Source organism: Penaeus chinensis, chromosome 6 (assembly GCF_019202785.1).
Source record: "Penaeus chinensis breed Huanghai No. 1 chromosome 6, ASM1920278v2, whole genome shotgun sequence".
NCBI classification, from domain to species: Eukaryota; Metazoa; Arthropoda; class Malacostraca; order Decapoda; family Penaeidae; genus Penaeus; species Penaeus chinensis.
Genome location: NC_061824.1, coordinates 31,032,333 through 31,044,972, shown reverse-complemented (window position 1 = coordinate 31,044,972; position 12,640 = coordinate 31,032,333). Strand labels below are relative to the sequence as shown.

The window sequence follows — 12,640 nt, the reverse complement described above, 5'->3', positions numbered from 1 at the left end:
ACTACTACTATTACCACCTTACCAACACTACTTCTGCTACCACAACCACCATTAAATATTATTACTACCGCCATGACCACTCCCACCACCACCACTACCATCATTATTACTATTACCACCACCACCATTACTACCACTATTACTACCAGTACCCTTTTTACCACCAATACTAGTCCAACCACCGCCACTGTTGTTACCACTTCTACTACCATTCTTTAAAGATTTCCCTTGACCCACTTCCGCGTGTCCTAGGAGGCTGAAATTTCACAAGCATAATAATGCACATCTCTATAGGCCATGTGCAGATTTTTAGACTTTAACTCATAACAGGTTTTCTGTTACAGCGGTGAAGGTGCAGTAAGGTGTGAAAAGAGGAATCAGTGAAGTATCGATTAATGATCAGGTGTTAATACTTGGCCGCACACCACAGTTATTATCATTTATTAAATATTTTCTGTCGCATCAACATGTGAGGTTAATAGCGGCGTGTTCAAAATTCAGTGATAGGGTTGGGCTTAGGGGCTAAGGCCTCCTAAGTATAGCATTATTGTGGAGAAAAAGGGTAAAATTGAGTTAACGATTAGGATAAGTAGACAGCAGAAAGGGATGAAGAAGAGAAGGAAAAGGAAAGGGTGTTAACAAAAGACCATGCAAAGTTAGAGGAGGCTAGGGCTGAGTTCCAAGGCAGGGGTGACCCCCGACATTGGGCTTCAATCTCCTCTCCTAAGCCCACTGCGAAAACAACGAGCGAGGGATTGGGACTTCCGTTTACCACAAGAAACCTTTGATGAAATGAAAGTAACCTGTGGGGAAGATGCACCATCATACGATGTTGATAAACATTAGCATCCCAAGTTCAGGTGTGGTTGGAGGTTTGTGAAAACGGCTCCTATCCCAGGGCGATCCCCATCGGCCACTGACTGTCCATCAAGTGGAGACTGCCAAGATGTCAAGATTAGTGTTGGGTCTGTGGACAAAATCATTCATGACCGTCAACATATACAAAAATTGTCTGCTCACTGGGTTCCCTGCCTACTTACACCTTTCCAGAAGCCGGAATGAGTCCATTGTTCCAAAGCTATTTTAGTCAAGAAAACCAGGAGGACTTTTTGGACAGACTAATTACACAGGGCGAAGCATGAGTTTTTCATTATGATCCAGAAACTAAGGCCCAATTAAAACAATGGAAATACTTTGACTCACCTTCACCTTCACACCCTCTGCAACCAAGGTCATGTTCACAATGTTTAGGGACCAGCATGGAGTAGTGATGAATTTCTGGCAAAAGTACTACAATTAAAGGAGCTTACTACTACTACAGAATTTACAGGAAGCTATTAAAACCAAGGTGCAGAATATTGACCAAAAGTGTCTGCCTCCTACAAGACTTCGCCCCTGTTCACAACTCTCCCATTGCCCAGATGGAAGTGCGGTTGTCTTCTTGCGAGAACCACACTGCGTACCTAGGTTTAGGATTTTTTCATGTAATGTACCCAAATGAAACTTAAAGTGGCAAGAAACAATACAAGGCCCATCCATTCTGCAGTTCTGTGACTGATGTCTGGTTTTGTGAACTAATTCTGACCTGAATTAATAACATTGGAAAATGAGTTGCCTCAAAAAGCAGTCAGTATTGCTGCCCATACATATGGACCTAACAGTGCAATTAATTGTTGATAATGAAACATGTACATATATCTAGATATTTTTTTGATCGGTAGTGAAACTGTATATTTATATATGGGGGGCAGGAAGTAAGCCAATCAAAACTATCACTAACAGCTGAGTTTATTTTTAAATACATTGCAAAAATCAGAGTTTATGTAATTTTTCTTTTTTTCAGAAAAATTAGCGAGGAACAAATGGAAGAATGCCAGAGATTACTACAGACGAGAGCTGAAGAAAATGGAAGCAAGAGGACCCTCGGAAGAACTGGTATCTAGTACTTGGCCATATTTCCAACAGATGGCCTTCCTTAAGAATGTTCTTACACCTGAGGCTAGATTTGCGAACTTACCACTGGAAATAGTCGACGGGGAAGATGTCAAGGGAAAGGATTGTGAAGTTCGGTTTCCAGTCCCTCCGTGGCTACCGTCTCCGCCAGATAAATCCAATAATAGTTCCTCTGAAGCAGTGACATCTCAAGACTCCAGCGAAGAACGGATCAAGCGACTTCGGAAGAGCCAAGAGCGTGCGAGCAAAGGCACCGACGATGTTACAGCGGGAAAGAGGAAACAAGAACTTCAGGAGGGAAAGGAGGATTCAGAAGACGATGACCTGCATTTCTTCAAGAGTTTGTTACCTTACATGAAGAAAATGTCGGATACAAAGAAGCTGCGTTTGAGGGCACAGATACTGGACTTGCTCTTGTTGCAAGAAAATGACCAGCTGGAAAACTAGATCCAATGCCTATTGCAACACTCTGTAAGATATGATCCCGGCGACATACACTTTCATGTAAGCACCACGTGAGTCCAATGTTTAGGCTTACCGTTGTAATTGAATTTTCATAATCATTTAGTATTTGTTCCAAAACTATAGGGGACACAAATAAATACATAGGAGAGGATTTTACTTGTAGATGTAAAGAACAGATGCACTAATTTAGTAAAAGCTCCCTATGGATGTAAATTATAAGTGTGGGGATAATATGAATTACATACATTAAAAAAATACAAAGATTACTCTTCTTAAGATTATTGAAGATGTTTTTCGATATGTGAATTACACTTCACTATTTTTGTAATGGTTCATGTTTCTTTACAGATTTGTGAACTTTTAATAAATTTTATATATTTACTGTAAATGCAGCTTTTTAATTTTCTTTCATGCACTGTTACAACTAACCTCTCATCTGCTGATTGGTTGTCTAAAATCGGTTGTCATATATGTCAGTGACACTCATTTTCTTGAACAGTCAAATATTTGTTGAACCATTTGTATTTGTACTCGAGCACCTTTCTGTTTGTGAATGTGAATATAGACACAAATGAATTCACTCCTAGTCCATACCTTGTTACAGTCATGAATCCAGCATGACATATAAATCGAAGGAGATTTTCTAGAGAACTAGTTATACTCGACGTGACACTGAGGATGTGAGAAACCAACGAACAGCGACCGATTAGTCCCACACGCTTGCTTCTCCCCCACTCACCAGCTTGCTATGCTCTTCTACCCTCTTAGCACGTGGTCTACTGAAGCTGTACTTAGTGCTTCAGATTCCTCCTTATATATATCTGATCTGTTCTGACTTGGCTGACCTCTACTTTACAGATTATGTCAGTCTTTAAAGCAAATCTGAAATATTGTTGGGGATCATTGGCACACTCGGGAAAGCGTGTGTGTGTGTGAAAGAAACTTGTGGAATCATGCAAGTATAAAGGTTATTAGGAAAATCCACTGCAAATGGGAATTAACACGTAAAATTCCAAAAATCCATAGAATGGGTAAGAAGACATCCAGTGACTTTCGTTTTTTAAAGCATTGTTAATGTAGGTCTATAAACCTAGGTCATGCGTGATATGTGTTGACTGACAAGCGTCATAATCACTAAAGGAGAAAAATAGACATGAAGAATATGGAGGAAATAGGAGAGTAAAATAACACGATTTGGAAGAAAACCTCGGAGGTGTAAAAAAAAAAAAAAAAAAAAAAAAAAAAAAAAAAAATCATTTGTCCAATGCCTCCGCACAGCTCCCTTTCAAAACATGGCTATCTCAACATGCACTTCTCTCCTCCCTCCGAAAACAAAGCCTTGGTCGAAAATGCCCCCCCATGGACTGCGAAAATCCTGCAGATGAACAATACACAAACAATACGAGAGAAAAGTCGAAGTTAAACATCGGAGTGTAGGAAACGAGGGATTCTTTGCCTCGCAAACAACGCCAGGATAAAACTATGGGGAATCGAGTCCTGAGGAAAGAATCATCGCTAATCTGGTGATACTGTAGAGAGAGTAATAAGGTAAGAACAATTGGATAAACAGCTTATTAGACCTGTCTTTTTTTTTCGTTTGTTTTTGTTTTGGGTAAAGAAAAAATGAAGAATAGACCCGGAAAACCCAATCATTACGTACGCGTATGATACGTTCTGAAGGTAGCGAAGATAATGACAATCTCTCGTGACATGTAATTTTCCATTCTTCAACCCCCCTTTGCTCTTACCAAGTGGAAACAAGAGGAACGAACACGTGACACACTGCGCTACCTATATTGCTCTGTTAATCAAGCGAAGAGTCAGTGCAATGGAGAGAGAGAGAGAGAGAGAAGCTTCTTAGCGCAACATATCGAAACAATGCTTATTCTTACTGCTCTGATTATTAATGCAAGTCAGGGGAAGAGGGGAAGAGACAACCCATTTCTGCAATATTTCTGGAGGTATTTCGCGAAGGCATAATGAAGGCACAGTCATCCCGCGGTGGTCTCCGGAGAAGAGGCGAAACTTCAAGAACTGACTGAAAAGAGGCAGAGAGCTCAGTGCTCCGCGTCGTCTGCTGACACTCGATGCAACCTTGGCAGTTCCTCAAGCTCCATCTACAGTCTTACGCTCGTAAAGCATGCAATATGCAACATCACCCATGAAAAAAAGGGAGTCTGGTTGCGAGTGTTGCTACACAGATAGGATCGGTTTATGCAGTAACAGGAGGTATGAATTTTTTTTTTTTTTTTTTTTTTTTTTTTAGCTCGTATGACCACAGACTGTTACGAAATGAAAATCCACTTACGATATAAACAAGAAGAAATACTAAACATCGACAATAATGCAATGAATAAAAAAAAAAAAAAAAAATCCATCTACAATAAAAATAAATATTAAACAAATAAACAGCCTCTCAGAAACAAAAACATAGATTTCACAACTACGCTCATTCTGATCAAACATTTACTCACTCCCTAAAAGCCATCGGTTAAAAATATCTCAACTGCCTTCCTCAGTCACCTAACTTCTGTGGAGGCGAAAATACCATCATTATATTACCTATGTATGTAAAAGACTTAAATAGACCTAACGCCAATGACGTCAAGCAGATGCAACGCGAGGTATTCAACGTGCAATATCGTCTGGATGAAAGGATAGGGAGTTTTAGTATTAGGAGGAATGTAAAGATGAAAGAGAGAGAGAGAGAGAGAGAGAGAGAGAGAGAGAGAGAGAGAGAGAGAGAGAGAGAGAGAGAGAGAGAGAGAGAAGAGAGAGAGAGAGAGAGAGTATGAGTAAGAGAAAGAGAAAGACAAAAAGAAAAAGAGAAAGACAGAGATGGAGACACAGACACATACAGACATACATACACACATACATACATTGTAAAGGGTATTTAAATGACACCTTAAACATATGGTTTAGCAGGAGCAGTGAAACGGACGGTTGGCTTAACCTCTTTTATTGAGAAGCGTAAGCAACACAGATATTCACACGGATACAAGTCTTGGTAAGTCTTAGTGCTTGGTCTGCCCGGAGGGTGGGCGCGCTGGGGAGCGCTGCCCCGACAAGCAGCGGTCAGCAGGACTCTCTGAAAGGACTGAGACTGACCTGGGTCATCCTGAGCCTTAAGTACTGGTGTGGGGGCGTGGGGCACGTTGGGGCGCCTGCGGTGAAGCCACGCGTATACGTGCTTTTGTACGCCACGTGGAAGCTATTTATACATACTTATATACATACACACATACATACATACATACATACATACATACATACATACAGACAGACAGACAAACTACGAGACTGGTTGACTCGCACAGACGTCGAGGGTGACACGAACTTCCCTTTGTCTCCTGAACTTCATCCTGTGCATATGAAAGAGCGGATTTGTCAATTCATGCATCCTGAATATTCCTCACGTGTATCTTTTTTCCTGTAAAATAGATGTTATTTAGCGTCTATTTATTATCTGTTTGTTTATATACTTCGTTTTTTGTTCTTATTTATTTATTTGTTTGATTAGAATATTTTATTTTTTTAATCAAGATATGTTAAGATATTGATGGCTTTGTCGAGCACTGACTTAAAAACAAAAATAAACAACAAAAAATTGGTTGAAGAGAAAATAAAATTGACTTATTCTCGATGTCTATTGAAAGGGAGGAGGAGGAAGAGGAGGAGGAGGAAGAGGAGAGGGATAAAGAGGAGGGAGAGGAGAGGGAGGATGAGGAAGAATATAAAAATGAAGAGGACGAACAGGAAAGGAGGATAGGGGACGAAGAAGAGAAAAATAATGAGGAAGAGAAGAGGAGGATGAGGAAGAAAAGGAGAGAGATAATGAGGACGAAGAAGAAGAGGAATAATGAGGACGAAGAGAAGAGGAGGATGAGGAAGAAAAGGAGAGGGATAATGAGGAAGATCAGGAGAGGGACAATGAAGAAAAGAGAGAAGGGAAAGAGAGAAGGCATAAGAAGGAAAGAGAGAAGGCATAAGAAGGAAAGAGAGAAGGCATAAGAAGGAAAGAGAGAAGGCATAAGAAGATTGAAGAAAAAGGAGGAATGAGGAAAGGGAATGAAGGAATATAAAAGGCAAAAGACCTTATTATTTACTGTTCGTTCTTGATAAAAAGATGAGAAAGGACACGCAAAGAGGAAGATGATAAAAAGGAGACATGAAGAAGAAGAAAATAACGAAAAGGGAGGATAATAAGAAAGAAGACGTAAAGAGGAAGATGATACAAAAGGAGACATAAAGAAGAAGAAGATAACGAAAAGGGAGGATAGAAGAAGACGTAAAGAAGATTAAAAGAAGCGACATAAAAGGAATAATGATAAGAAAAGAGAAAAAAAAGACAAGAAAGGAGACATAAAGAAGAAGAAGAAAAAGAAAAGAGAATAAGATAATAAGAACGAAGAGGAGGATAAAAAAAGTAAAAAAAAAGAAAAAAAAAAGAAAACGAAATTACATATTTTATCACTTGCTTTTCATTTAATAGTTAATTAGTTCTTAGTTTCGTTTTTAATAAGTTACTTCCTGCTAATGAATTTATCAATGATGCCTCTTATGACGTAATTTTCAATATCCATTAAAAATATATATAGATATATTTCCATAGTCTTATTTATAAAAAAAAAAAAAAAATCCAGTTTAAAAGTCCTTTGAATTAGGCTGGCGCAAGCGATGAAAGATTTATTAGTAATGTTGAATAATCGGGACCTTTTGAACTCAAAGGCATTTTTTTTTTTTTTTTTTTTTTTTAATTCGTATTCCGTGAGTTCGGGTTAACTTTTTTTTTTTCCTTTTTTTTTTTTTTTTTGCGTGATATTGTTCGTAAAATTCAGGTGCTTCTATATATATCTACACACACACACACACACACACACACACACACACATATATATATATATATATATATCTACACACACATATATATATTTAAAATAATTGTACTAGTTCAAATTTCTTTCTTTTTGTCTGTCTGTTTATGTGTCTGTCTCTGTTCCTCTGTTTCTCTTTCTCTCTGTTTCTCTCTCTCTCTCCCTCTCTCTCTCTCTCTCTCTCTCTCTCTCTCTCTCCCTCTCTCTCTCTCTCTCTCCCTCCCTCCCTCCCTCTCTCCAAATCTATCGGTCTGCTATCTATCTCTCTATTTCTTTAGCTCTTCACCGCAATTGTCTCTCCAAATACACTTTTACTCCCTCTCCTCCAATTCCCCCTTCATCATCTTTTCCTCCTCTTCCCCCCTCATTCACCAGTCAGTTGAGTCAAATGAGTCAGATGAGTCAGATGAGTCAGTTGAGTCAGATGAGTCAGATGAGTCAGTTGAGTCAGATGAGTCAGATGAGTCAGTGAAGTCAGTTGAGTCAGTGAAGTTAGTTGAGTCAGTGAAGATAATTGAGCCAGTGAAGTCAGTTGAGTCAGATGAGTCAGATGAGTCAGATGAGTCAGTGAAGTCAGTTGAGTCAGTGAAGTTAGTTGAGTCAGTGAAGATATTTGAGTCAGTGAAGTCAGTTGAGTCAGATGAGTCAGTTGAGTCAGATTAGTCAGTTGAGTCAGATGAGTCAGTTGAGTCAGTTAAGTCAGTAAAGTCAGTTGTGTCAGTAAAGTCAGATGAGTCAGTTGAGTCAGATGAGTCAGATGAGTCAGTGAAGTCAGTTGAGTCAGTGAAGTTAGTTGAGTCAGTGAAGTCAGTTGAGTCAGTAAAGTCAGTTGAGTCAGTGAAGTCAGTTGAGTCAGATGAGTCAGTTGAGTCAGATGAGTCAGTTGAGTCAGTTGAGTCAGTTGAGTCAGTTAAGTCAGATGAGTCAGTTGAGTCAGATGAGTCAGATGAGTCAGTGAAGTCAGTTGAGTCAGTGAAGTTAGTTGAGTCAGTGAAGTCAGTTGAGTCAGTAAAGTCAGTTGAGTCAGTGAAGTCAGTTGAGTCAGTTGAGTCAGATGAGTCAGTTGAGTCAGTTTAGTCAGTGAAGTCAGTTGAGTCAGATGAGTCAGTGAAGTCAGTTGAGTCAGTGAAGTCAGTTGAGTCAGTTAAGTCAGTAAAGTCAGTTGAATCAGTGAAGTCAGTTGAGTCAATTGAGTCAGTTGAGTCAGTTGAGTCAGTGAAGTCAGTTGAGTCAATTGAGTCAGTCGGTGCATCATCCTCGCTTTAGTTAGTGTCATGACGGTGACCTTACGGTGCCATAATGACGTCACTGCTCTTGGGATAGAATGCTGTTCTCCTGTCCCTATCCTTTGCCTTTCCCCTCCTCCTTTCGTCCTTCTTATCTCGTCCCTTTTCTCGTTCCCTCTCTTCATCTCCTCTCTTCTATTCTCGCCATCTTCTCTATTCGTCCCTCTTCCCCTCGTCACCTTTCTTCATACCCCCATCATCCCTTGTCTTCCCCTCCCTCTCTCCCCTTTCCCTTATCCCCTTACCTTATTCCTCCCCTCCCCCTTCCCACTCCCCTCATACTCCTTCACCTTGTCCCTCCCCTCCCCCTTCCCTCTCCCTCTCCTCTTCCCCTCAAACTCCCTCACCTTATCCCTCCCCTCCCCTTCCCCCTCCCTCTCCCCCTCCCCTCAAACTCCCTCACCTTATCCCTCCCCTCCCCCCTTCCCCCCTCCCCTCCCTCTCCCCCTCCCCCTCAAACTCCCTCACCTTATCCCTCCCCTCCCCCATCCCCCTCCCCCTCCCCCCTCCCCTCCCTCACCCCCTCCCCTCCCCTCTCCCCCTCCCCTCAAACTCCCTCACCTTATCTCTCCCCTCCCCCCTCCCTCTCCCTCTCCCCCTCCCCTCATCCTCCCTCCCCTTCCCTCCCCTCCCCCTGCCCCCTCCCCTCATACTCCCTCCCCTTCCCCCCCTCCCTCCCCCTTCCCCCTCCCTTTCCCCCTCCCCTTCCCCTCAAACTCCCTCACCCAGGATGCAGCCACTGGGATGCCCCGTGTCCTTGAAATTCCACTTAAGTTGTATATCCTTTGTGCGAGTGAGAGCGAGTGAGAGCGAGTGAGCGAGGGAGTGAGAGAGTGAGTGAGCGAGTGAGTGGGGAAATGTGCGAGTGTGCGAGTGTTTGAGAGAGCGAGTGAACGAGTGAGTGAGAGGGTGAGTGAGCGAGTAAGAGAGAGCGGTTGAGTGAATGAGAGAGTATGCGAGTGTTTGAGAGAGCGAGTGAACAAGTGAGTGAAAGAGTGAGTGAGTGAGTAAGAGAGAGCGATTGACTGAGTGAGAGAGTGTGAGAGTGTTTGAGTATGCGAGTGCGAGTGAGACGGAGCGAGAGAGCGAGCGAGTGTGCGAATGAGCGAGTGAGCAAGGCAAGAGAGCGATTGAGCGAAAGAGCGAGTAAGTAAGAGAGAGAGAGAGACCGACAGACCGACAGACCAACAGACCGACCGAGGGAGAAAGACCGACGGACCAAGCGCCAACCAAGCTACATTCTGGCGTCGGGCGTCCGCTAGGAGTCGGCGCCCGAGGGAAAGGCGGGAGAGAGAGGCCCTTCGTGGCTCTTCTCTCCTGTGATCCGCCGAAGGATGCTCGGGACCTTTTTTTATTTTTTTTTTTTTTCTTAATTGCGTTTTGTGGGTTTTTATTCGGTTTGCGTTTTTAGGGTTTTTGGGGTTTTTAATTTATTTTTTTTATTTTTTTTATTTTTTTGTTTTTGTTTTTTATTTGTTTTGCTTTTTTGTTTGGTTTGCTTTTTTTTTTTTTAGTTTTTAGTTTTTTGGGATTTTGGGTTTTTATTTATATTCTTTAATTTTTATTTATTTATGTATTTGTCTTTTATTTGATTTGCTCTTTTGTTTGGTTTGCTTTTTTTGCGTTTTTTTTTTTTTTTTGTTTTTTTCTTTATTTGATTTCTCTTTTTTATTTATCTTTTTTTTTTTTTATTCGTTTTGCTTTTTTGCGTTTTGGGGGTTTTTGTTTTTTTCTTTATTTTTTTTTATGTTTTTATTTTTCATTTTGGTAATTTTTTATTTGATTTGCTATTTTTGTTTTGTTTGTTTTTTTGCGTTTTTTGGGGATTTTTTTTTTTATTCTATTTATTTTTTTCTTTTTTTCTTTTTAGTTTTTTATTTGATTAAATTTTTTTTTGTTTGGTTTGCTTTTTATTTTTCTCTTGCTTTGGTTTGGTTTGATTTTTTTCTGTTTATCTTTGTCTTGTTCTGTTTTGATTTCACTTTTATTATATGTTTATCTCGTATTATTTCGCTTTTTTAATTTTTTTATTTACTTTTATTTTCGTTTTTTATTTTCTTTCAATTTTTTTTTTGTCTTTATGTTCATTAATTTTTCTTCGTTCGTTTTTCTTCTATTTTATCTATTTTATTTTATTTTCATTTTAATTCATTTCCATTTTCATTTAGTTTATTCTCTATTTTATTTTGATTCGTCTTTATTCTCATTTATTTTGATTCATCTTTATTTTCTGTTTTATTTTGATTCCTCTTTATTCTCTGTTTTATTTTGATTCATCTTTATTCTCTGTTTTATTTTGATTCATCTTTATTCTCATTTATTTTGATTCATCTTTATTCTCATTTATTTTGATTCATCTTTATTCTCTGTTTTATTTTGATTCATCTTTATTCTTATTTATTTTTATTCGTTTTCCATATATTTATTTTTAATCTAATTACATTTAAACATATTTTTCTATTTCTTGTTCACGGAAAGAAGAGAAAAGAAAAAAAAAAAAAAAAAAAAAAAAAACACACACACACACACACACAAAACGTATACACAGAGAAACGTGCAAAATCGTACACAAAGGCGGTGGTGCACATGTGTGTGTTCGTCAGTGTGTGCATTCAGGAAGCTTAGTCAAAGGGTACCTGAGTTAACACGTTCACATGTACGGATTTACACGTGTGGAGACGTACATGGAAATGATGCACACAGCCGAACGCACATGAGCCACGTACATACACATACACATGCACAGGCACATGCATGCACTTACACACACACAGACAAACACAGACACATACACACACAAATAAATAAACAAAAAAACAGAAATACACACAAACAAACAAACTCACAAACAAACACACACACACACACAACAAACACACACACAACAAACTCACAAACACAAACAAACTCACAAACACAAACAAACACACACACACACACAAAACAAACTCACAAACTCACAAACAAACACACACACACACAACAAACTCACACACACAACAAACTCACAAACACAAACAAACACACACACACAAAACAAACACACACACACACACACACACAAACGCCCCATCAACAGACGTGTAGCAGGAACAACGCACATGGGAAAGCTCCCACATGTACGTCAGACCCTCCGTGTACGTACAGACACGACGAGGGGATGTACACAGACCACTCCTAAGAGGAAGTTTTACCCTAAGAAGGATGTGCAGGTCGTGTTGCCATGGTAACAGCCGCCGTCTCCTTCTCCCTGGATAGGATGGGGGGTGAGGGGGAGAGGATGGGGAGAAGAGGGAGGAAGGGAGGGGAGAGGAGGGTGAAGGTAGAAGGGAGAGGGGAGGGGTGAGGAGGGAGAAGGGAGAAGGGAGAGGGGAGGGTGAAGGGAGAGGATGGGGGGGAGGGTGAAGGGAGAGGAGGGGTAGGGGAGGGGAGAGGAGGGTGAAGGGAAGATGGGGGTGAGAGGTGAGAGGAGGGGGAGGGGAGAGGAGGGGGAGGGGAGGGTGAGGGGAGAGGAAGGAGAGGGGAGAAGCGGATGGAAGGAAGTGAAGGGAGAGGGGAGAGGGAGGGGAAGGGACAGTGAGGGGAGAAGGGAGTGAGAGAGAAGGAAGAGGGGAGAGGGAGGGGAAGGGACAGTGAAGGGAGTGGGAGAGAAGGAAGAGGGGAGAGGATGAGGGGAGTAAGAGAAGAGGGGGGGGGGGTGAAGGACAGGAGGGTGAAGGGGGAGAGGGGAGAGAAAAGGAGAATGAGGAGAATAGAGTAGTAAAAGGGGATAAAGAGGGGGGGGGGGGGGAGGAAGAAGGAGGAGAGGGGTGAGGAGTGATAAAAGAAAAGGGAAGGAAGAGAGAAGAGGATAAGTAGAATAAGAGATGTGAATAAAAGGGACAAAGGGGAAGGGGGGAAGGGGAGAAGGAAGTAGTGAAGAGGGAAGAAGTAAGAGGGAGATGAAGAGAGAGTAAAGAGGAGGAGGGAAAGGAAGAGGGAAGAACGAACACGAAGGAGAACGAAGATGAAAGACGAAATAATCATAAAAAAACAAACAAACACGAAATGACAAAAAAA

The 12,640-nt window shown here is 40.9% G+C and overlaps 1 protein-coding gene across 1 annotated transcript in view; it reads left to right on the top strand.

Annotated features, from left to right (window-relative positions):
- Positions 1 to 2,806, top strand: part of LOC125026523 — a 3,695-nt gene extending 889 nt beyond the window's left edge. The window contains exon 2 of the mRNA XM_047615013.1: positions 1,844 to 2,806. Within this exon, the coding sequence (XP_047470969.1) occupies positions 1,844 to 2,400 (557 nt within the window). The 3' untranslated portion in view covers positions 2,401 to 2,806. The remainder of the gene's footprint in view (positions 1 to 1,843) is intronic.
- The last annotated feature ends 9,834 nt before the right edge of the window (positions 2,807 to 12,640 follow it).